Consider the following 25,775-nt stretch of genomic DNA (forward strand, 5'->3'; position numbering starts at 1 on the left):
TGACGTGTTTTTGGTGGAGTTTATAATATAATTTTCTCATAATGTAAACATTGTTATTACTATGAGCTCAAGATTTTATAACATTTTAAGAAAATGATTATTGTGAACATTATAATAATAATAATGTAATACTTATTACATCATGAGTTGTTACACACCTTGTACGGAACGCGCATGAGCCAAGGATACCGTGGACTTCAGATACACACCTAAACGCTCAAATAGCCCACACACACGTCGAAAGGATATTTTAGAAATGATCCTTGTAAACACAGTGTGTTATGCCTTGAATGTAAACACTGAGAACGAGCGCGTGTGTGTGTGTGTGTAACAGTATATTGGGTCCGTGCAGCTCTTAAAGTGACAGCAGCATAATAAATCTGTCATTAATGTTAATCAAACAACAAAAGACAGATAAAATGCTCTTGATGAATAACTTTATTAGTGTTAATGAGGATTAGTCTATAGTTAATGTATACAGCAGTGTTATTTTACATTAGTTTCTGTGGTAGGCTTTTACTGATCTGAATACACTGTTAGTTCCTCTTCCTGCTTATTTCATTAATACAATCTGTTGTATTTTTGTCAGTATTGTTTGTAATTTAGTTTCTTTATTCTTATTTGACTTGTCTTCTGGACTTTTACTTACATTAATTAACCTAGTATTAGTTTTTGACATAACTTTGAATACGACTCGTATCATGAAATAAGACCTTGATCATATCACCCACCTATAATCGTGATTTCAATATTGACCAAAATAATCGTAAATATGATTTGCCATAATCAAGCAGCCCTACAATATTGTGATATCTAACATTTTTGAGTTCTGCAATATCTGTGTATTATTGCACTGTAAAAAAAATATTTTAAAAGTTAGTCACCTGGTTGCCTTCGAATTTTGAGTACATTGAAATAAAAAAATGTAGTTAATACAATGAACGTTTTTGAGAATCGACATTACCCTTTATTCAAATATTATTAAAAGATTTTGTAAGCATTTTGCGTAGTTGTGTTTTATTTGTAATAATGCAGTGAAATTGTGCTATTTTCATGATTTATTACAATTAGTTTTTAAACTTATGTGGTTCAGATACAGTAATATTGTGAGTTTCTATTTATTAAACCAATTTCCTTCATTGTATTAACTCAATTTTAATTTCAATTAACTCTTTTTGAATGTACTTTAAGTTACACCAACCTTTTTTTTTACAGTGTGCATTTTCTGTTGTTACATTAGAGAAAAACACAGACACAAACCACTAAATGTAAATAAACTTCAGTGGAAAACTTGATTATTTTAACTATATTTTACTTCTTGTAATGAACATTATGAAAGTCCTTGACTGAACTGTTTGGTTGCAATAATAGTTCTTCTGATTGAAAAGGGAAAAACTTTTATATATAAACTGTGTAACATTTCATCTGCTGAGAATCCAGGCGCAGTGTCTCTTTAAAAGAGGGCGGGGCTACTGCACAACACAGGAAATGCAAGAGTCATCTCTTACTAGCAGCATTTCTTCATCTCACAGTGATGATCACATGCTCTTTACACAGTTTGTTACGCAACTGGCTCAGAGTCTAGAGCTGTAAGCCACACACCCTTCAACACACCCTTTGTCTCAGTCCTTGTGTTTGTTTCTGACTCTCTCAGACACCGGCCACAGTGGAAATGGCCACAGGAGATCTGGTGCCCACACACTTCCCAGCGCGGCGGGCGGCTCAGGTGGCCCTGCATTACCTGAACGTCCATCACGGCTCGCCCTTCCGAGTGTTTGGACTGCAGCAGGTGCACAAGGCCATGGCGGAGGTGAGGCTCTCATTCAGAAACAGGTTTGGAGATCTTGGAGAGACTCTTGGATCAGTGTTTGCTAAAGGATGGCTGACCCTTGTGTTGACAGGACGTGGGAACAGGAGGGAGGAAGTACAGCCTGGATTTCTCCGTGACGGACTTCGGCAGTTCGGTACGTTTCTCTTTTGTTCATATCCATTACGACCAGTGTTGGGGAAAGTTACTTTGAAAAGTAATGCATTACAATATTGCGTTACTCCCTTAAAAAAGTAACTAATTGAGTTACATAGTTACTTTTTAATAAAACTTTCTCACCTGGGCTGGGCTTGTTTTTGTTTTTTGATAACAAAAGTTATATTTTTGTGCAACGGTAAAGACCTCTTCATACCAAAATGTAAATAATAAGCCCCAGGCTGAGGTAAAAATGCAGATTCCCTCATGAACAGTAGAGGGCGCAGCTCTGGAGAATGCAGAATATGACGCAAGTTTTTACCAATAAAAACAAAACCTCTAGTAATTTATCATCAAAGCTCAGCAGAAAGACATTTGTAAACTAAATATAAAGGTAGATTATGGATAAAAATATTTGTTTTATTTAACATTTAATTATTGGAGGTTTGCGTAGAACTATGATTTTGCATTTGACTGATTTTATTCATTTTGAGGAGGACAGAATCTTTATTGTGCAAGTGAGATAAATAAATGCTCACATTTAGTCTAGAACTACAATAACCATCATGTTCACACACACACACACACACACACACACCTCTGCACTAACTCTCAACATGAGGACAGGAGAGCTGTCAGTCAAATTAATGTGAAAAAGTAACTCGTATTTTGTTGTAAATTTGAAAAGTAATGCGTTACTTTACTAGTTACTTGAAAAAGTGACATTATGTAACTCAAGTTACTGAACACTGATTACGAATGTGTGTAAAACCAGTGAAAACACTCCTGCCTAACAAGGAAGAGCTCCAGTTTTTTTTATACTAAATTGATGCACACACCTCCTCAGATGATGTTGTCAATAGCCGCTTTTAGTGTTAGACCGATATATCGGCCGATATTTGTGATTTTTTACAAGGCTGCTGCGTTCGCCGATTTTTTTTCCCCTGCATTATTTCCAGACAGGCGTCCACAGGGCAGCTCTCACCATCTTCAAACTGTCTCGCTCTCCCTCGCGCATATTAATCAAAATCAACTGAGAATTGACACAATGGTAAAAGGTGGAAAGACTGAAGTTTCACGTGGAGCATTGGGAGATTTTTTCCTGAATTACCGCTGGTGTTGCTCTACAAGAGATTAAGTGAAGTGCACCTACACTCTAAAACATGCTGGGTTAAAAATAACCCAAGTTGGGTTGAATATGGACTAACCCATCAATTTAGTTGTTTTAACCCCTCAATTGGGTTGTTTTAAGCAAACATTTAACCCAACCGCTGGGTCAAAACAACTCAATTGTTGGGTTAGTCCATATTCAACCCAACTTAGGTTATTTTTAACCCAGCATTTTTTTAGAGTGTAACCATTAAATGACTAGGTTGTAAATAGTTTTAAATGAAGTATAGTACAGTCAGTGTGCACTTTATTATGCTGCTTGCTTGTTGATACTGTGCGCAATAGTGAAATTATTTTATTTATGCTTAAACATTTATTTTCAGAATTTATTTTCACCACTAAACTTTTTTTTTCCTGTTCTACCTCATCTGTTTTTACTATTTGTTAAATAATGTTTTTTTTAGTTCAATAAATGTTCCTTTTTTAAATTGTTATCATCCTGATCCTTGTGTCATTTAAATTGAGGGAGCAAAAGCAGTATCGGCTCCAAATATCAGCTCAAGAAAATCGGCAGCCCGTATCGCTCATCGGCTAAGGCTGATGAAAAAATCGGTATCGGCATCGGCACTAAAAAATCCATATCGGTCGACCCCTAGCCGCTTTTACCACTGTCAGTGTGAGTCAGGGCTTTCAATGAGCCTCAGACCTGTAACACCAAGCCCAAAACCACACAGTTTCCACCAATTTAGATCAACGCAACATACATGTTACACAACACAGACTTGCATTGTAATGTCGTTGGTTTGCGACACGGATATAAAATGTGCAGAGAACCAGGGCTGTAATGTGTGTGTGTGTGTGTGTGTCAGGGCTCAGTGTTGCGGTGCTCAGCGGACGTGTTGTTCCCCAGGACGGAGCGCCACAGTCCTCCTGACGTCCAGCTGCGCTGTGAGGAGCTCCAGCAGATCAGCAGCTCGCCGGAGGAGCAGGCCTTCTACCAGAAGCACATCCCACCCGCCAGCGCCATCTCTGCGCACGACATACCAGGTGTGACTAACTCTAGGAACACACACACACACACACAGCCCAACGCCAACTCACTCTTCCTGTGTTTGCAGACAGCTATGGGAACATCAGTCAGGACATGAAGCCGTTTTGGCATCTGGCCCGTGTGGCGGCGTCGTTCATCATGCTGAGAGAGTCCAGCGAGAACACGGAGTATAACATGGCACAGGTGGCCAATGTCACCCAGCAGGTCAGCGCAGACGCCTCGCCTCTCCAGCTCCAGCCCATACACACATTCCGACACACTGAACGCATCTTTAAAGGATTAGTTGACTTTTAAATCAACTTTTTTACTCACCCCCATGTCATCCAAGATGTCCATGTCTTTCTTTCTGCAGTCGAAAAGAAATGAAGGTTTTGGATGAAAACAGTCCAGGGTTTTTCTCCATATAATGGACTTCAATGGGCTCCAAACGGTTCAAGGTCCAAATGACAGTTTCAGTGCAGCTTCAAAGGGCTTTAAACGACCCCAGATGATGAATAAGGGTCTGATCTAGACAAACCATCAGTTTCTGAGAGAAACCCAGCAGTATTTATGCTGTTATTTTACCTCTTATCAGACGAGCGTGATCATCTCTGAGCTCCGCCATAACTTCCGGCAAGTAAGGTCAAATTAGATCGTGGTCATAGATATATTGATAGTAGATGCCTCCTTCTATTGATCCGTGCAGTCGCTAATGAGGCATCTACATATATATCTATGACCACGATCTAATTTGACCTCACTTAGCGGAAGTTATGGCGGGTTTGCTGGGTTTCTCTCAGAAACTGATGGTTGGGCTAGATAAGACCCTTATTCATCGTCTGGTGTCGTTTAAAGCTGCACTGAAACTGTCATTTGAACCGTTTGGGTCCCATTGAAGTCCATTATATGGAGAAAAACCCTGAACTGTTTTCATCCAAAACCTTCATTTCTTTTCGACTGCAGAAAGAAAGACATGGACATCTTGGATGACATGGGGGTGAGGAAATTATCAGCAAAAGTTTATTTAAAAGTGAACTAATCCTTTAAGCGTACATGCTTGAGCATTGTTTGGTAGACGAATATGAATTGTTTTAGGGGTGTAACGGTACACAACTGACGGTTCGGTGCAGCAGCGGAGAGAAAATAAATCTAAATAGCTTTTTTTAAATTAAACAGTGGTTTACTGAACAAACTGTTTCTGTCCAAACGTCAGTGTTTTAAAGGGATAGTTCATCCAAAAATGAAAATTAGCCCATCATTTACTCACCCTCAAGTCATCCGAGGTGTGTGTGACATTCTTCTCAAAGTTTACTTGATAGAGTTTTAAATATGAATATTTTTCTTACACAAATGCATCGATTCGCTTCAGAAGGCCTTTATTAACACCCCAGAGCCCGTGGAGCAGTTATATGACGCACAGATGCAGTTTTATCGACTTCAAAAACAGAGCAACTATTACTGCAATTCTAATGCTTGGATTAGTCTGGACTTTTGTAATATAACTCAGATTTTATTCGTCTGAAAGAAGAGTGTCATACACACCTCGGATGACTTGAGGGTGAGGAAATTATGGGCTAATTTTCATTTTTGGGTGAACTATCCCTTTAAATGATTGTGGCATGGTTGAGAATAACGTCCTCTATCTTAGGAGACGAGCGAGAAGCAGCTGATGCTGAGGTATCACGTTCTTCTTCATGACTTCGTCTCACAGGTAACGCAGAAACACTGATCATTGTATCGGAGCACTAAAGCAAAGCCACGGCTCAGAGAGAACGAGAAGAGTGTGTGTGTGTGTGTGTGTGTGTTAATGGCATGCAACATCTGTTTTGTAGGAGATCATTCACTGGAAGCTGTTATCATCCTGGTCTCCTGATGGGGGCGTCAGAGTGCTGGAGACGGAGTGGCAGCCCAAATGCCCTCATGCTACCAAACCACCAACGGCAAACTGAGCTCACACACACACACACACACACACACACACACACACACACACACACACACGTATGCTGTCTGATCATGCATCAACACTAATAAACAAGAGACAAATCAAGCTGTCTGCAGTTCATTAATTAAAAGAACCCCATGATTCTGACCTCACTGCTGTACATACACCGATATGGGCATAACTGGGCATAACATTATAATATAATATTGTGTTGGTCCCCATTTTGCTGACCCGTCGAGGCATGGACTCCTCTAGACCCCTGAAGGTGTGCTGTGGTATCTGGCACCAAGATGTTAGCAGCATATCCTTTAAGTCCTATAAGTTGTGCATTATCTGCTGAAAGAGCCACAGCCACAGGGAATATCGTTTCCAAGAAAGGCTGGACATGGGCTCAACAATGCTGAGGTAGGTGAGACGTGTCAAAGTAACATCCACATGATGGAGGACCCAAGGTTTCCCAGCAGAACATTGGCCAAAGCATCACTGCCTCCGCCGCCACGCCTTCTTCCATTCTCACGTGCCACTGTCGGTGCTTTGGGCGGGGTCAGGGGTCAGCATGGGCACTGGTCAGCGGCTGTGCCGCCCCATACTCCACAAACTGAGATGCTCTGTGTATTCTGAGCCCTTTCTATCAGAACCAGCATTAACTTCTGGAGCAGTTTGAGCTCCAGTAGCTCGTCTGTTTGATCGACCACACGGGCATCAATGAGCCTCGGCCGCCCATGACCCTGTGGCCGGTTCTCCACTGGTCCTTCATGACCCTGTGGCCGGTTCTCCACTGGTCCTCCATGACCCTGTGGCCGGTTCTCCACTGGTCCTCCATGACCCTGTGGCCGGTTCTCCACTGGTCCTCCATGACCCTGTGGCCGGTTCTCCACTGGTCCTCCATGACCCTGTGGCCGGTTCTCCACTGGTCCTTCATGACCCTGTGGCCGGTTATCCACTGGTCCTCCATGACCCTGTGGCCGGTTCTCCACTGGTCATTCATGACCCTGTGGCCGGTTCTCCACTGATCCTTCATGACCCTGTGGCCGGTTCTCCACTGGTCCTTCATGACCCTGTGGCCGGTTCTCCACTGATCCTTCATGACCCTGTGGCTGGTTCTCCACTGGTCATTCATGACCCTGTGGCCGGTTCTCCACTGGTCCTCCATGACCCTGTGGCCGGTTCTCCACTGGTCCTCCATGACCCTGTGGCCGGTTCTCCACTGGTCCTCCATGACCCTGTGGCCGGTTCTCCACTGGTCCTTCATGACCCTGTGGCCGGTTCTCCACTGGTCCTTCATGACCCTGTGGCCGGTTCTCCACTGGTCATTCATGACCCTGTGGCCGGTTCTCCACTGGTCCTCCATGACCCTGTGGCCGGTTCTCCACTGGTCCTCCGTGACCCTGTGGCCGGTTCTCCACTGGTCCTCCGTGACCCTGTGGCCGGTTCTCCACTGGTCCTCCGTGACCCTGTGGCCGGTTCTCCACTGGTCATTCATGACCCTGTGGCCGGTTCTCCACTGGTCCTCCATGACCCTGTGGCCGGTTCTCCACTGGTCCTCCATGACCCTGTGGCCGGTTCTCCACTGGTCCTTCATGACCCTGTGGCCGGTTCTCCACTGGTCCTTCATGACCCTGTGGCCGGTTCTCCACTGGTCCTTCATGACCCTGTGGCCGGTTCTCCACTGGTCCTTCATGACCCTGTGGCTGGTTCTCCACTGGTCCTCCATGACCCTGTGGCCGGTTCTCCACTGGTCCTCCATGACCCTGTGGCCGGTTCTCCACTGGTCATTCATGACCCTGTGGCCGGTTCTCCACTGGTCCTCCATGACCGTGTGGCCGGTTCTCCACTGGTCCTCCACTGGTCCTTCATGACCCTGTGGCCGGTTCTCCACTGGTCCTCCACTGGTCCTTCATGACCCTGTGGCTGGTTCTCCACTGGTCCTCCATGACCCTGTGGCCGGTTCTCCACTGGTCCTCCATGACCCTGTGGCTGGTTCTCCACTGGTCCTCCATGACCCTGTGGCCGGTTCTCCACTGGTCCTCCATGACCCTGTGGCCGGTTCTCCACTGGTCCTTCATGACCCTGTGGCCGGTTATCCACTGGTCCTCCATGACCCTGTGGCCGGTTCTCCACTGGTCATTCATGACCCTGTGGCCGGTTCTCCACTGATCCTTCATGACCCTGTGGCCGGTTCTCCACTGGTCCTTCATGACCCTGTGGCCGGTTCTCCACTGATCCTTCATGACCCTGTGGCTGGTTCTCCACTGGTCCTCCATGACCCTGTGGCCGGTTCTCCACTGGTCCTCCATGACCCTGTGGCCGGTTCTCCACTGGTCCTTCATGACCCTGTGGCCGGTTCTCCACTGGTCCTTCATGACCCTGTGGCTGGTTCTCCACTGGTCATTCATGACCCTGTGGCCGGTTCTCCACTGGTCCTCCATGACCCTGTGGCCGGTTCTCCACTGGTCCTCCGTGACCCTGTGGCCGGTTCTCCACTGGTCCTCCGTGACCCTGTGGCCGGTTCTCCACTGGTCCTCCATGACCCTGTGGCCGGTTCTCCACTGGTCATTCATGACCCTGTGGCCGGTTCTCCACTGGTCCTCCATGACCCTGTGGCCGGTTCTCCACTGGTCCTTCATGACCCTGTGGCCGGTTCTCCACTGGTCCTTCATGACCCTGTGGCCGGTTCTCCACTGGTCCTTCATGACCCTGTGGCCGGTTCTCCACTGGTCCTTCATGACCCTGTGGCCGGTTCTCCACTGGTCCTCCATGACCCTGTGGCCGGTTCTCCACTGGTCCTCCATGACCCTGTGGCCGGTTCTCCACTGGTCCTTCATGACCCTGTGGCCGGTTCTCCACTGGTCCTTCATGACCCTGTGGCCGGTTCTCCACTGGTCCTCCATGACCCTGTGGCCGGTTCTCCACTGGTCCTCCATGACCCTGTGGCCGGTTCTCCACTGGTCCTCCACTGGTCCTTCATGACCCTGTGGCCGGTTCTCCACTGGTCCTCCGTGACCCTGTGGCCGGTTCTCCACTGGTCCTCCATGACCCTGTGGTCGGTTCTCCACTGGTCCTCCATGACCCTGTGGCCGGTTCTCCACTGGTCCTCCATGACCCTGTGGCCGGTTCTCCACTGGTCCTCCATGACCCTGTGGCCGGTTCTCCACTGGTCCTCCATGACCCTGTGGCCGGTTCTCCACTGGTCCTCCATGACCCTGTGGCCGGTTCTCCACTGGTCCTCCATGACCCTGTGGCCGGTTCTCCACTGGTCATTCATGACCCTGTGGCCGGTTCTCCACTGGTCCTCCATGACCGTGTGGCCGGTTCTCCACTGGTCCTCCACTGGTCCTTCATGACCCTGTGGCCGGTTCTCCACTGGTCCTCCACTGGTCCTTCATGACCCTGTGGCTGGTTCTCCACTGGTCCTCCATGACCCTGTGGCCGGTTCTCCACTGGTCCTCCATGACCCTGTGGCTGGTTCTCCACTGGTCCTCCATGACCCTGTGGCCGGTTCTCCACTGGTCCTCCATGACCCTGTGGCCGGTTCTCCACTGGTCCTTCATGACCCTGTGGCCGGTTCTCCACTGGTCCTTCATGACCCTGTGGCCGGTTCTCCACTGGTCCTTCATGACCCTGTGGCCGGTTCTCCACTGGTCCTTCATGACCCTGTGGCTGGTTCTCCACTGGTCCTCCATGACCCTGTGGCCGGTTCTCCACTGGTCCTCCATGACCCTGTGGCCGGTTCTCCACTGGTCCTTCATGACCCTGTGGCCGGTTCTCCACTGGTCCTCCATGACCCTGTGGCCGGTTCTCCACTGGTCCTTCATGACCCTGTGGCCGGTTCTCCACTGGTCCTCCATGACCCTGTGACCCTGTGGCCGGTTCTCCACTGGTCCTCCACTGGTCCTCCATGACCCTGTGGCCGGTTCTCCACTGGTCCTTCATGACCCTGTGGCCGGTTCTCCACTGGTCCTTCATGACCCTGTGGCCGGTTCTCCACTGGTCCTCCATGACCCTGTGGCCGGTTCTCCACTGGTCATTCATGACCCTGTGGCCGGTTCTCCACTGGTCCTCCATGACCCTGTGGTCGGTCCTCCACTGGTCCTTCATGACCCTGTGGCCGGTTCTCCACTGGTCCTTCATGACCCTGTGGCCGGTTCTCCACTGGTCCTCCATGACCCTGTGGCCGGTTCTCCACTGGTCATTCATGACCCTGTGGCCGGTTCTCCACTGGTCCTCCATGACCCTGTGGTCGGTCCTCCACTGGTCCTTCATGACCCTGTGGCCGGTTCTCCACTGGTCCTTCATGACCCTGTGGCTGGTTCTCCACTGGTCCTCCATGACCCTGTGGCCGGTTCTCCACTGGTCCTCCATGACCCTGTGGCCGGTTCTCCACTGGTCCTCCATGACCCTGTGGCCGGTTCTCCACTGGTCCTCCATGACCCTGTGGCCGGTTCTCCACTGGTCCTCCATGACCCTGTGGCCGGTTCTCCACTGGTCCTCCATGACCCTGTGGCCGGTTCTCCACTGGTCCTCCATGACCCTGTGGCCGGTTCTCCACTGGTCATTCATGACCCTGTGGCCGGTTCTCCACTGGTCCTCCATGACCGTGTGGCCGGTTCTCCACTGGTCCTCCACTGGTCCTTCATGACCCTGTGGCCGGTTCTCCACTGGTCCTTCATGACCCTGTGGCTGGTTCTCCACTGGTCCTCCATGACCCTGTGGCCGGTTCTCCACTGGTCCTCCATGACCCTGTGGCTGGTTCTCCACTGGTCCTCCATGACCCTGTGGCCGGTTCTCCACTGGTCCTCCATGACCCTGTGGCCGGTTCTCCACTGGTCCTTCATGACCCTGTGGCCGGTTCTCCACTGGTCCTTCATGACCCTGTGGCCGGTTCTCCACTGGTCCTTCATGACCCTGTGGCCGGTTCTCCACTGGTCCTTCATGACCCTGTGGCTGGTTCTCCACTGGTCCTCCATGACCCTGTGGCCGGTTCTCCACTGGTCCTCCATGACCCTGTGGCCGGTTCTCCACTGGTCCTTCATGACCCTGTGGCCGGTTCTCCACTGGTCCTCCATGACCCTGTGGCCGGTTCTCCACTGGTCCTTCATGACCCTGTGGCCGGTTCTCCACTGGTCCTCCATGACCCTGTGACCCTGTGGCCGGTTCTCCACTGGTCCTCCACTGGTCCTCCATGACCCTGTGGCCGGTTCTCCACTGGTCCTTCATGACCCTGTGGCCGGTTCTCCACTGGTCCTTCATGACCCTGTGGCCGGTTCTCCACTGGTCCTCCATGACCCTGTGGCCGGTTCTCCACTGGTCATTCATGACCCTGTGGCCGGTTCTCCACTGGTCCTCCATGACCCTGTGGTCGGTCCTCCACTGGTCCTTCATGACCCTGTGGCCGGTTCTCCACTGGTCCTTCATGACCCTGTGGCCGGTTCTCCACTGGTCCTCCATGACCCTGTGGCCGGTTCTCCACTGGTCATTCATGACCCTGTGGCCGGTTCTCCACTGGTCCTCCATGACCCTGTGGTCGGTCCTCCACTGGTCCTTCATGACCCTGTGGCCGGTTCTCCACTGGTCCTTCATGACCCTGTGGCTGGTTCTCCACTGGTCCTCCATGACCCTGTGGCCGGTTCTCCACTGGTCCTCCATGACCCTGTGGCCGGTTCTCCACTGGTCCTTCATGACCCTGTGGCCGGTTCTCCACTGGTCCTTCATGACCCTGTGGCCGGTTCTCCACTGGTCCTTCATGACCCTGTGGCCGGTTCTCCACTGGTCCTTCATGACCCTGTGGCTGGTTCTCCACTGGTCCTCCATGACCCTGTGGCCGGTTCTCCACTGGTCCTCCATGACCCTGTGGCCGGTTCTCCACTGGTCCTTCATGACCCTGTGGCCGGTTCTCCACTGGTCCTCCATGACCCTGTGGCCGGTTCTCCACTGGTCCTTCATGACCCTGTGGCCGGTTCTCCACTGGTCCTTCATGACCCTGTGGCCGGTTCTCCACTGGTCCTCCATGACCCTGTGACCCTGTGGCCGGTTCTCCACTGGTCCTCCACTGGTCCTCCATGACCCTGTGGCCGGTTCTCCACTGGTCCTCCACTGGTCCTTCATGACCCTGTGGCCGGTTCTCCACTGGTCCTCCGTGACCCTGTGGCCGGTTCTCCACTGGTCCTCCATGACCCTGTGGTCGGTTCTCCACTGGTCCTCCATGACCCTGTGGCCGGTTCTCCACTGGTCCTCCACTGGTCCTTCATGACCCTGTGGCTGGTTCTCCACTGGTCCTCCATGACCCTGTGGCCGGTTCTCCACTGGTCCTCCATGACCCTGTGGCCGGTTCTCCACTGGTCCTCCATGACCCTGTGGCCGGTTCTCCACTGGTCCTCCATGACCCTGTGGCCGGTTCTCCACTGGTCATTCATGACCCTGTGGCCGGTTCTCCACTGGTCCTCCATGACCCTGTGGCCGGTTCTCCACTGGTCCTCCGTGACCCTGTGGCCGGTTCTCCACTGGTCCTCCATGACCCTGTGGTCGGTTCTCCACTGGTCCTCCATGACCCTGTGGCCGGTTCTCCACTGGTCCTCCACTGGTCCTTCATGACCCTGTGGCCGGTTCTCCACTGGTCCTCCACTGGTCCTTCATGACCCTGTGGCTGGTTCTCCACTGGTCCTCCATGACCCTGTGGCCGGTTCTCCACTGGTCCTCCATGACCCTGTGGCCGGTTCTCCACTGGTCCTCCATGACCCTGTGGTCGGTTCTCCACTGGTCCTTCATGACCCTGTGGCCGGTTCTCCACTGGTCCTTCATGACCCTGTGGCCGGTTCTCCACTGGTCCTCCATGAACCTGTGGCCGGTTCTCCACTGGTCCTCCATGAACCTGTGGCCGGTTCTCCACTGGTCCTCCATGACCCTGTGGCCGGTTCTCCACTGGTCCTCCATGACCCTGTGGCCGGTTCTCCACTGGTCCTCCATGAGCCTGTGGCCGGTTCTCCACTGATCCTCCATGACCCTGTGGCCGGTTCTCCACTGGTCCTTCATGACCCTGTGGCCGGTTCTCCACTGGTCCTCCATGACCCTGTGGCCGGTTCTCCACTGGTCCTCCATGAGCCTGTGGCCGGTTCTCCACTGGTCCTTCATGACCCTGTGGCCGGTTCTCCACTGGTCCTCCATGAGCCTGTGGCCGGTTCTCCACTGATCCTCCATGACCCTGTGGCCGGTTCTCCACTGGTCCTCCATGACCCTGTGGCCGGTTCTCCACTGGTCCTCCATGACCCTGTGGCCGGTTCTCCACTGGTCCTTCATGACCCTGTGGCCGGTTCTCCACTGGTCCTCCATGACCCTGTGGCCGGTTCTCCACTGGTCCTCCATGAGCCTGTGGCCGGTTCTCCACTGGTCCTTCATGACCCTGTGGCCGGTTCTCCACTGGTCCTCCATGAGCCTGTGGCCGGTTCTCCACTGATCCTCCATGACCCTGTGGCCGGTTCTCCACTGGTCCTCCATGACCCTGTGGCCGGTTCTCCACTGGTCCTCCATGACCCTGTGGCCGGTTCTCCACTGGTCCTTCACTTTTGATAGAGACTGACCACTGCAGACCGGGAACACCCCACAAGAGCTGCAGTTTTGGAGATGCTCTGACCCAGTCGTCTATTTGGCCCTTGTCAAACTTGCTCAAATCCTTACGCTTGCCCATTTTTCCTGCTTGATTATTTTTCAAAGTTGATACTTTGAGGACAAAATGCTGGTTGGGATGATGGTGTTTGGGAACGCAATCATGTTAGACGCTTCTGGAGGAATTAAACCAAATCATTCTGATCACAGACTTTGACTTTTAAACCAACATTTGAGATGCTGCAATGCTATTGGTCCGCTGGTAAGGCTATTATCCAATCACAGCCTCGCCTGAGGCAAAGTCATGTGAGGTTTTTGAGGGATTTATTCGGTAAATGAGTTTCTATCGTAGTAGTGTTAGAAAACTTAATAGAAAAACGTTTTAAATTTCTAGAGAAGTTTCATATTTTTCCATTAGGCCTATATGATAAATAGCCTATAGTAAATAATTAAACTAGAACAAACCTGCGTATGGGTCGCATATAAGTGCAACAATTCTAATAATTACAGTGTGACAATGACACTGTAAAAAAAAAAAAAAAGTGTAACCCTTTATTTTAAGGTGTCCGTGTTACAGTGTAATTATACATTTAAGTTCTGGGTATTATTAATTAACCACATGTACTGACTATAGGGCTAGGATGAGGGTTTGGTTTAGGCTTAGTTGCTTGTAATTATGCATAATTCATAGTTATTACTACAATAATGATATTTAACATGTAACAAAGACACTGAAAAATAAAGTGTTGGATGGTTTTGGATTGTTAACTCTGTTCAGGATCAGATCTTCACATGCTCATGTGACATATGAATGTGTTTTCTCCATGTGTGTAAGCGTAGGACTTACGGCACAGCGCTGGTCACCGTCTCTCTGAAAGCCACTTTTGGTTTCCCCATCACACACGGGCAGTTATACTCCCTCTCCATCCTCTATAACACACACACACACAAGTTTCCACATCAGGAAAAATCCTGTTCCCATGCCCTCATCTCATGTGTGTGAAGCGCTGTGGTGGCAGTACCTGCGAGTAGATCTCCAGATGCAGCTCTCCCATGCCAGAGATGATGGTCTCCTTACTCTCCGTGTCAAAATTGACTCTAAACGTGGGATCTTCCCTGGTGAAGCGGTTGATTCCCTTCGAGAACTTGTCGGTGTCGTTCTAAAGGAAAGCAGAAGACGCTTGTTCACTCTTTAGTCGAGGACACAGTGAGAGAACGAGCGCTGCAGTGATTCCCGTACCTTGTTGGAGGGTCGTATGGCCATCGAGATCACAGGCTCAGGAACGTGAATAGACTCCTGGGAATACACATCAGTACTCGGATTACTACACACATATAAACGGATTACTCTCACTCAAACACAAGGGTCATATTTAATTTCACCCCAAAATTTAAAGAAAGAAATGCAATAATGCGTAAAGAAAATTGATTCTCACTTTCTCATACTTTTGACTGTACAATGATTTAAATCGATTACACACATTTGATCAAAAAGTCTCAAATTCAAAACACATTATTAAAGGATTAGTTCACTTTTAAATAAACTTTTGCTGATAATTTCCTCTGCCCCATGTCATCCAAGATTTCCATGTTTTTCTTTCTGCAGTCGAAAAGAAATGAAGGTTTTGGATGAAAACAGTCCAGGGTTTTTCTCCATATAATGGACTTCAATGGGCTCCAAACGGTTCAAGGTCCAAATGACAGTTTCAGTGGAGCTTCAAACGACACCAGATGATGAATAAGGGTCTGATCTAGCCAAACCAGCAGCTTCTGAGAGAAACCCAGCAGTATTTATGCTATTATTTTACCTCTTAACAGACGAGCGTGATCGTCTCTGAGCTCCGCCATAACTTCCGCTGAGTGAGGTCAAATACGAGCGTGGTCATAGATATATATGTAGATGCCTCATTAGCGACTGCACGGATCAATAGAATGAGGAATCTACTATCAATATATCTATGACCACGATCTAATTTGACCTCACTTGCCGGAAGTTATGGCGGAGCTCAGAGATGATCACGTTCGTCTGATAAGAGGTAAAATAACAGCATAAATACTGCTGGGTTTCTCTCAGAAGCTGATGGTTTGGCTAGATAAGACCCTTATTCATCATCTGGGGTCGTTTAAAGCCCTTTGAGGCTGCACTGAAACTGTCATTTGAACCGTTTGGAGCCCATTGAAGTCCATTATATGGAGAAAAACCCTGAACTGTTTTCATCAAAAACCTTAATTTCTTTTCGACTGCAGAAAGAAAGACATGGACATCTTGGATGACATGGGGGTGAGGAAATTATCAGCAAAAGTTTATTTAAAAGTCAACTAATCCTTTAATAAAAATGAATCAAAACAAATCATAACTCAATCAAATAAACAAGTTATTTTTACTAGCTAATGTAAAAAACAGCCTTGGCCAACAACACTTAGTTGACTTGGATTTTAAATAGTAATAATATTTCACAACATTACTGTCTGTACTGTATTTGTGATCAAATGAATGCTGAGAGGTGCATTATTCTTGTGAGGCTCAGTGTTTGTTACATCAGTCATCACGTACCATGGAGATGTTGGCATTAGTGCGGGCAGTGAATGTATCTCCACTGGCACAGTCGATGCCGAACAGGGCACAGATGTCTCCAGCATACACCATCTCCACGTCCTGAACAACACAGGAAACACAAGCGCACACACACACCACTTACACTCATCATCGGGAGAACAATCCGATCCAACAGAGAAACATGTTCTCACCTCCATCTGGTCGGCGTGGAGCCGCACGAGTCTCTGAACTCTCACTCTCTTACCCGTGCGGGTGTTATAGATGTACTCGGTCTTCTTCAAACAGCCCTGATACACACGCACGTACGTCAGCTGACCGAAACGCCCCGCCTGCAGACACGCCACAAGTTAAACACAGCTACAAAATGCAACTCACAAATTGGGACGGGTATCGAAAACCGTTTCCAAAATCCCCAGAACCGGTGATTCGATTAGAAACGCTTATTTCGGTTCCTGTGCGCGCATTTTAATGTGATTTCAAACCATTCAAGCTCAAAAGACTTGAGTGCTGTTTTCTGTGCTCTGATTTTATTGTGATTTTACACATTTGAGCACAAAGGAGACTGTTTTCTGTGCTGCAGATACACACATAATACGCGATGATGAGTTCCTTCTTCCTCGTCTTTTTGCACAGCAAACGAACGGAAACACACACAAATAATGTGAAAATGTTGTCGTAAACACAATCGGTAATGTCTTAAGACAGTTGAGAAGAAAAGATGAAACGTGTGTAACAGTATATTGAATCCGTGCAGCTCTTAAAGCGACGGCAGATTTTCCTGATTATAATGTGAATTAAAACAAAAGACAATGAGAATATTCACTCACTGTTCTAGACAGAATAAACATATGTAACTATATTACTATATTATACTAGGGCTGGTCCGAATACCATGTTTTGAACTTCGAAGCTTCGGTAGTAATCAACAGTGAATACTGGAAGCTTCGGAGGGAAGGGGCTGAACAAATTCTTTTCTCTCTAATAAAGGCAGGAATCTGGAGAAGTGGCACGCCTCACGCATTCAGGGCTTATGTGCTCAGAGAACAGACACTGCACTAGTGACACAAAACACACAGGTCTGTTACAGCCCAGTTTTGATATATTATAGTAGTAAAATCATTTAGTTCAGTTAGAGAACAGATTAACTACAATTAAAAACTGAATGTGCCGTGTGAGCCAAACGAGAGTCGCATCACAGACCAGCAGCAGGAGACAGATCTCATTCATCAGAGAGTGAGGAGCTGAATCACAAGAGGATCGCGGAAGATTTGGTCTCAAAGCGAAACGTAAAAGTGCCAATTTAAGGGAGTTTTGTTGTTGTGTTTTTCATTAAGAATAATAGACGAATGAACCCACAATTCAACCAACCTGCAGCCGAATTGGCGCTAATTCTAAACCGAAAGTAAACAGCTTTCGCACAGCGGCTCTGTCATTCGTTCATGGCCGCACAAGCATTGTAATGTGACAGTGAGGGAACATTTTCTCACCCTCACATCCCTAACGAGTAAAAAGGCTAAAACATTTTGATTCTATTATTCTATTTTAGAGTGCAAGCACAAACCGTTTCCAGGGGGATGCCGGGTGTGCACGAAAAAACAAACGAAAAACGAATATTCAAATCCCAAATTTGAAAATCAAATACCAACCCATCGAACAAATATTCTGGTCCAGCCCTAATTAATACTATATTAATAAAATATCAACAGTTTCTAACCTGTTAATGTTTGTTCACTGCAATAAATGCTTTTCTTATTTAGTGTTTTTGTCTTGTTTCCAGTCTAAATATCTACAAATTCTTAAATCAAGGTACTAGATAAGTACAATGACTTCAGATATTCTTTCTTGTTTTCTGGAAAATCAAATCAAAATGAAGTGAGTTTTTGCTTAAAACAAGCTAAAGCATCTGCCAAATGGGGAAAGACAAATAATCTTGTTTCTGATCGTTTCAAAATTATTTTTCTTACTCCATTGGCAGATCATTTAGCTGCTTTTAAGCAAAAACTCACTTCATTTTGATTTTTTTAATTTTCCAGAAAACAAGAAAGAATATCTGAAGTCATTGTACTTATCTAGTAAAACCATCTTGATTTAAGAATTTTTAGGTATTTACACTGGAAACAAGACAAAAACACTAAATAAGAAGAGAAATTCTGCAATGTTCATGGTATTCAGCTAAAATTAAATGTTTTGCAAGAAGACTGAATGATGTCAATTATTTTACTTTATTGGAATTGAAATTAGGAAACGATAAGCAGACTCTGAATCGTTAAAATTCAAACAATACCCAACCCTAGTATTGTGCATTTTTCCATATCCACTATTTTTTTATTAGTTGTTTATTAATTTGAATGGAACCGGAATCGTTAGGCGGAACAGGGACATTTCTTATGATACCCAACCCTACTCACAAATGATTTGACTTCAAAAGTTCACCTCAAGTTTGAAGGCCAAGCCGACGAAGGGTTGTGTGTCGTCTCTTGTTGGATCCATCAGAATCTTTGAGCCTTCTCGAGCCTCCCTGAAAGCGACAGACAGATTTACACACTCTTTCCAAAGCTGTATTCAGTTATGTCAAACCTGCAGGACTCATGAGTACTCACTCCTGGTTGAGAATGGCGTAGTTGTTGACTTCAGTGGGGTTGGGCAGATACTCCAGCACAGCGTCCAACAGCGGCTGAACGCCTTTGTTCTTCAGGGCGCTGCCCACTAGCACAGGAGTGAACACACGCTTGATCGTCACACGCCGCACGGCAGCCTGGAAACATGACCCATACACACCGGCAATCAAAGACGTGCAAGCAGAGCATCACATGACCACGAGTGCGGTTTCCATTACTGAATGATTCAGCGTTTGGACGAATCGAGTCAAAGATTCAACGACTCATTTATAAACAACGGCCTCATTCTTTAATGAATCAGCCGATTGAATGAATAACTCAAAGGGCCTCATTTTAGGTGCTTTTAGGGCGTGTCCGAATACACTTTTGCTACTTTAAAGGACAACTCCGGTAAAAAATGAACCTAGGGGTAATTAACACATGGTTACCGAGTAGATCGTTCTCTGGGATGTGTTTTCATGAAAATCGAATGTAAAGAGTTTTATCTCTAAAAACAGATTACCTTATAACGCTAAATGGGGCATAGAATAAGTCAAATTAAATCGCTAGTTAATACCACTAACAAGGCTCAAAATAGCCTCACACTAACACAGGAGCATAATGAGGGTCCCTACATGCAAACCGAAGCATTGAGAACTTCAAGTGTACAAACAGTTTAATAAGAAGATACTTTATAAAGACAGTACATTACGCGTATACAGACAGGAGCCATCTTGGAAAACAGTCTGGACAAGTCGAGCCACGGTTGGATAATACGCCATGTCTCTGTTGCGTTCAGTTTTATAAAATAATTTTTATTTATTAATTTTCTCTGTTGCATTCAGTGCTTTCTTCCGGAAACAACAAACCATATGAGATTCCAAGTCACAGTTCATCACTTAGCACAGCGTTCGTGGCTTGACTTGTCGAGACTGTTTTCCAAGATGGCTCCTGTCTGTATACGCGTAAATGTACTGTCTTTATAAAGTATCTTCTTATTAAACTGTTTGTACACTTACAAAGTTCTCAATGCTTCGGTTTGCATGTAGGGACCCTCATTATGATCCCGTGTTAGTGTGAGGATATTTTGAGCCTTGTTAGTGGTACTAACTAGCGATTTAATTTGACTTATTATATGCCCCATATACTAGCGTAATAAGCTAATCTGTTTTTAGAGATAAAACTCTTTACATTCGATTTTCATGAAAACACATCCCAGAGAACGATCTACTTGGTAACCATGTGTTAATTACCCCTAGGTTCATTTTTCACCGGAGTTGTCCTTTAACGACGAAAAAACGGTCGGCTTGCCCGGCGCATGGTCCAAAAGGGTTGTACCTCGTCTCTTAATGAGTCACGGGTGATATTTCATTAACGATGAGAAGAAACATCATTATATCATTAAAAGGATGTGCGATTTAAATGCTTCGGTTTAATGATAAAACTCTGATTTTATTCGAATGTTGAATACTAAATAAATTTGATTCATTGATTGAACAAAATTGGTGCAACACTACTAAAAATACACTTTATTTTCCTGCAATACGGTCAACTTAACAATATAAACTGGACTATTTTACCCAGTATTTCTGTGTGCCGAGCACAGTAACATCAAATTACTCACTCAACTGTGACTGACATGACGAACGATACGGAGATAACGTTTTAAATCCGTCACTCTTAGATTAGGACGCTGGCTAACACTTCATTAGCATACTTGTGTTGGATTACAAATATATAAATTGTTATATATATAGGTTCCAATGTAATAGAATATAACTGAAAACATGATCTATATTTGTGTTTTACATTTTGAAGTAAACTTGAGGAAATTCTAAGGAGATTACGTCAGGCTGTGTAAGTGTTTGAGACATTAAGTCTTTGGTCTTTATGCACTTCCTGACTATTTACCATGACAAGTTTAGAGCAATACTGCCTGAGTGATTGGATTAGCATCTCTGCATTTGAATGGCACTGTTATGCTGATTGAATTACGGCTGATGAGACAGGAATGTTTGGGGTGTGTCTCTATTTTCCTAGGTCTCCTCCCCTGCTGTATATAAAATACAATGTTCAACTGGCTTTAGTCAGACTTGGAACCTCAGCGGAAAGACAGCACGTTTTTCTCAATAAAGAATCCGGCTGAAAAACCTATCCAAGTTCTCCTGGTCTCTACTTCAAGAAACAACAGAAGTTCACAGCACTTGCTACAGTAATAACAGCAAAATATGCACAAATTACAAGCTAATTACAACTAACCCTAAATGTGTGGTAAGTACTAGGGCTGGGTATCGACACAAATATCACAATTCGCTTATTATGTTTTTGAATTTCGTAATAAAACGGACGTAATTTGAAATCTGAGACTTTGTTTCATATCAATAGTACCAAAGCACAAATATTATTGTGATTTATTGGATGGGAAGCACTTCAATATCCCACTCATTCAACAGAGAATCGATATCGGTTTGTGAGAATGAGAATCGATTAAAATCTATATTTTTTTCCCAGCCCTAGTAAGTACACCCTGTTAACTAGCATTGTTAATTCTGTGTAGGAAGCAAACGGCATCTGACAGACCTTGAGATCGTCCACCGTGGGAACCCTCTCCTCCAGAAACATCTCTCCGAGCGTCTCATCGGCGTTAGCCACACACTCCACCAGCTCCTGTCTGCGCTCGGCCGCCTCGGCGCGCATCTCCGCCGGGATCTCATCAAAGCGGATACTCTGACTGAAACGAGAAAGACGCGGATGATGAGAAACCATGTGACCGGCAGCACATCTCAAGCTATAAAACACCAAACGCGTGCTCTACCCAAAAGGGCCTTCGAACAAGATGCTGCGCTCCTCGATCAGATCAATGATGCCTTGCAGATTTCCTTCCAACCCGATGGGGATGTTGACAAACGCTGCATTATGATTCAGTTTCGTCCTGTAAAAAACAAAACATTATATTAGTCCATGCAGACTAGATGGACTTGCTTCTGCTAATGGATCTCACCAAATACTCACCATCATTTCCTTCAAAACCCGAGACTTTTGTTCATCTTTGAAACACAAATGCACATATTTTTAATGGAACCAATGAGGTTTGTGCTCGTGCTTGTATCTGATGTGCTATAGGCATGAGCTATGATCGATTTTATATGAAGTTGGGTGAGCAGATCTTCATAAAAGTGACAGAAATGTCTCTGGTTTCATTAAAAATATCTCCATCTGTGTTCTGAAGACGAATGAAAGTCTTATGGGTTTGGAACGAGTAAACAGTAGCAATGTTTCCATCCAAGGATTCTTTTGCCGAAAAACGTTTAGCGATACAGCTAAAGGAAATGCAAACTATTGGTCATTTTTTGCAAATGTTGACAATCTTTTTCTGTTTAACTTTAGCGCATAAATTCAAAGTCGCAAAAACTAGTTTGGAAACACTTTGTCGAGAAAAAGGGCTTTAACGCAAATTAGGGTGTTTTCACACCTGAAAGTCCGCACCAAAGATTTTTGAAAAGATTGTGCATCTTTTCACTTTTCATAATCAATATAGCGGAGATGAAACTTATATTAATAACATTATGATATTTTACCATGAACAGGAACTTCCTGTAAATGGTCTGAAAGTCTGAATCATACAGAAAATGCTTTCACACTAGAACCGAACCGTTGTTCAGTTTGATCCGGAGCGAGACTGCCTCTTTTCGTCTGACCAGATTTCGTCTGTTTGGTCTGGACCGTGGTCTGGGGGGGATTTCACACCTGTCATTTTGATTCGGACCAAACTGAAAAGTCGGAAAATCCGGACCAAACAAGGCAGGTGTGAAAGGGCCCTAAATGCGGCATCACATGAGCCAATAGCGTCCGCGTTCGTGACATTGCTCCCGTTAAAGTACCGTTTCTCTGTAAGATGCATTATTCCATCCATTATTTTCATATTAAATTGTATATTGAATTATTTTACTATTGGTAATAATAAGACCTCAAACCTCTTTTTTGTAATTTTGTCTGTTTTTTACAATCTAATAAAAGTTGATCAGAAAAATAATAGCTAACTGCACCATTTCTGAATATTGCTTGATCAAATATTGATCTAAAAAGTGTTTATGACGAAGTACAAAAAACATGACACTTGTTAATACAAATTATTCATATAAAATATAGTGCCTAGAAAATCTCAGCAGCTCGTCAAAAATAATAATGTGGCATCTGTCAAACGAAGCAAGGCTGTGTGTGTTTCACTGACAGAAAGAACATGTTCTGTCTGTGTCTGAATAATAACATTAATACTATAAATCAGATTTCATGGGCAGGATTTTAACACAATTAATACAATTTATTAATGTAAAAGAATTTTATCTCAAATAATTTGAAAAAAATAAAGTGAGTTAAATCCAAAAAGCTCTAAAAATGAAAGTTATAATTGTTACGACAGCTCTCTAGTCTAGACCATTAAAACAGTTTTTGATGGATCTGATGTAACTCTGAAACCAGAGCGATATCTTTGTTTGGTTTAAAGATCTGAATACATGCGCTCTCGGCACATCAAACTGCGGCTGCATGTTCAACTCTTACGTTAAAGATTGTTGCTGTATGACTGAACATTTACTGTACCAATCTTTTTTATGGATTAGGGTTGGGCGATGTCCCCTAAATTGGCAGTTGACGATGTTTACAGTAAAACATCGTGATGGTCGATGATATCATCGTTTGGGGGGGGGGGGGGGGATTAATAATTGGGTAATTAGGTAAATAATATACTATATCTCTTTACATAAATACTATTTTCTACTTAAAACTGTACAAACTGTTTTTACTAACCCAATAATGATGACTCATCCGCTAGGTTGCACGTGAGGGGGAAAAAATAGGTTCCTTCCACTTAAGAGTTGAGCTCTTTTTATTTTAATATATCTCTTTACATAAATACTATTTTCTACTTTTAAAAAAATAACTTTGTTATTTTACTAACCCAGTGTTTTGTATGTGAAGCTGTTTCATGTGAATTTTACCACAGGAGTGAAGCACAAAGCTTTGTTCAGCCTAGAAAGGAAATAATGGTCAGAGAGCACTTTTTCATTCTGTTTTGCGATCTGGACCTGCGGTCACTCGATTTTCCGTGAATTTTAACAATAGGCCTAGTCCATTTTATCCCAATGGACATGGACATCTCGTTTCTTTTCCCAAATCTTCACTCACGTCGCACCCATGTTCGCAGGGGATTATAAACGTTTCTTCCTTTCGTTTGCTTATAATTAAGTCTATTATAACTATTCACATCCTTTACTGTGGGAAAGTAGAAAAAACACTGTGGGACGAAACATTAAACTTGGTAAGGCGCGTCAAGTTCGGTTTATTTGAATAGCGCATTTCACACACACACACACACACACACACACACACACACACACACACACACACACACCGGTGATTTTAGTTTTGTTTTCTCTGGCAGTGAATAATCAAACATTGCCTAAATGTCTTGACCCTGTGGAAGATAAAATCTGCTCTTCAGAACTTTTACAACAAGTGTTGCCTTGTTTTCAAGTATGAATCAAATATTTTTCTAACTAATATTTAATTTTCTTATATTCTTGAGGTTACCATTATTTACTGATAATCGTTTAAATGTTTTATAGGCTGTGTTGTTTCACTGACGGAAGTGCTAAAATAAACACGCATGCTTATGGTTGTTTCAGCCTCAAATGATTTCAAAATGTAGGCTATATATATCTGGCATAGACTACAGTATTTAAAATAGCATATATGCATTAGTAACATTCTCAATTTAATTTACAGAGCAATCCCTGCTAAGTTTTTAGTTTAACTAATACTATAGAAGAGGATTAGTGTGTGTCGCACTCACAACAGGGGCGTAGCATCACGATAGGCACAACCCTATTATGGATCCTAAAATTTGCATCCAGGACAACTGAGCTGCCCTGTGTCCAAACCCATGAGCTTCATCTCATAAAAGGTCAGTCCTGTCAGACATGCGCGATGTTCTAATTCATATTTCATCATTTATTATTAATACGACTGTTATCTGTGAGAATAGTAAGCAGTAAACTCATTACTCTGTCTCATTACTCTCTGCATATTTGGGGTCAATATATATATGAGGCCAATTGGATGGAAACAGGCTGGAGACCTGTAAATCTTTTTTAACGCATATTCACTTTGTCCATAACAAAAACAGTGGATGGGTGAATGGTCCCAGTAAACACCGTCCTACGCAAGATTGGTCAGGAAATGAAAGGACAAGCTGAAGGCCAGCCGTTCCTGAGCCCGTGTGAGAGCTGGACCCACCTCAGCTGCTGCAGAGCTCGGCCGGGGTTGGCCCCCAGACGGTCCAGTTTGTTGATGAAGGTGAGGAAGGGCACGCTGTAGCGCTTCATCTGCCGGTTCACAGTCATGGTCTGACACTGCACCCCCCCGACCGCACACAGCACCAGCACCGCCCCGTCCAGCACACGAAGGGACCGCTCCACCTCGATGGTGAAGTCCACATGACCTGGCCAACACACAGAACACACACACTTTACTCTACGCCATATGCCACCAGAACTCAGGGCTAGGGGTCGACCGATATGGATTTTTTAGTGCCGATGCCGATACCAATTTTTTTTCATCAGCCTTAGCCGATGAGCGATACGTGCTGCCAATTTTCTTGAGCCGATATTTGGAGCCGATACTGCTTTTGCTCCCTCAATTTAAATGACACAAGGATCATGATGATAACAATTTAAAAAAGGAACATTTATTGAACTAAAAAAAACTATGTTTAAAGCTACACTGTGTGATATTTTCCCCCATCTAGCGGTGAAAAGGTATATGACCATCCAGTGAATATTAGTTTCTGTTCCTCTCAATTCCGATTTGGTTTTAACTCCTACGGTGGCTGATTTAGTCCAAGATTAACATGGCTTCCAGTTCGGCCTCGTCCACATTGGACACGGTGCCATCGAGTGTTAAAACGCCAAAGGCGA

At 45.6% G+C, this 25,775-nt stretch overlaps 2 protein-coding genes across 3 annotated transcripts in view; one reads left to right on the forward strand and one right to left on the reverse strand.

Moving 5' to 3' along the window:
* The window catches only part of lxn (latexin), a 21,303-nt gene extending 15,152 nt beyond the window's left edge, over positions 1-6,151 (forward strand). For both annotated transcript variants that reach the window (XM_079824400.1, XM_079824399.1), the window contains 6 exons: positions 1,655-1,810; positions 1,902-1,964; positions 3,943-4,120; positions 4,192-4,328; positions 5,752-5,814; positions 5,936-6,151. In XM_079824400.1, coding sequence (XP_079680526.1) covers positions 1,673-1,810; positions 1,902-1,964; positions 3,943-4,120; positions 4,192-4,328; positions 5,752-5,814; positions 5,936-6,052 — 696 coding nt within the window. In that variant the 5' untranslated portion in view covers positions 1,655-1,672 and the 3' untranslated portion in view covers positions 6,053-6,151. The remainder of the gene's footprint in view (positions 1-1,654; positions 1,811-1,901; positions 1,965-3,942; positions 4,121-4,191; positions 4,329-5,751; positions 5,815-5,935) is intronic.
* gfm1 (G elongation factor, mitochondrial 1) overlaps positions 1-25,775 on the reverse strand; it is a 43,308-nt gene that overhangs the window by 7,506 nt on the left and 10,027 nt on the right. The window contains exons 4-13 of the mRNA XM_079824367.1: positions 25,096-25,300; positions 21,617-21,733; positions 21,382-21,532; positions 18,805-18,959; positions 18,638-18,722; positions 16,396-16,533; positions 16,202-16,303; positions 14,888-14,944; positions 14,670-14,807; positions 14,495-14,577 (exon numbers count right to left, since the gene is read on the reverse strand). Of these exons, the coding sequence (XP_079680493.1) occupies positions 14,495-14,577; positions 14,670-14,807; positions 14,888-14,944; positions 16,202-16,303; positions 16,396-16,533; positions 18,638-18,722; positions 18,805-18,959; positions 21,382-21,532; positions 21,617-21,733; positions 25,096-25,300 (1,231 nt within the window). The remainder of the gene's footprint in view (positions 1-14,494; positions 14,578-14,669; positions 14,808-14,887; positions 14,945-16,201; positions 16,304-16,395; positions 16,534-18,637; positions 18,723-18,804; positions 18,960-21,381; positions 21,533-21,616; positions 21,734-25,095; positions 25,301-25,775) is intronic.

Source organism: Gobio gobio, assembly GCF_949357685.1.
Source record: "Gobio gobio genome assembly, chromosome: 8".
Taxonomy (NCBI): Eukaryota; Metazoa; Chordata; class Actinopteri; order Cypriniformes; family Gobionidae; genus Gobio; species Gobio gobio.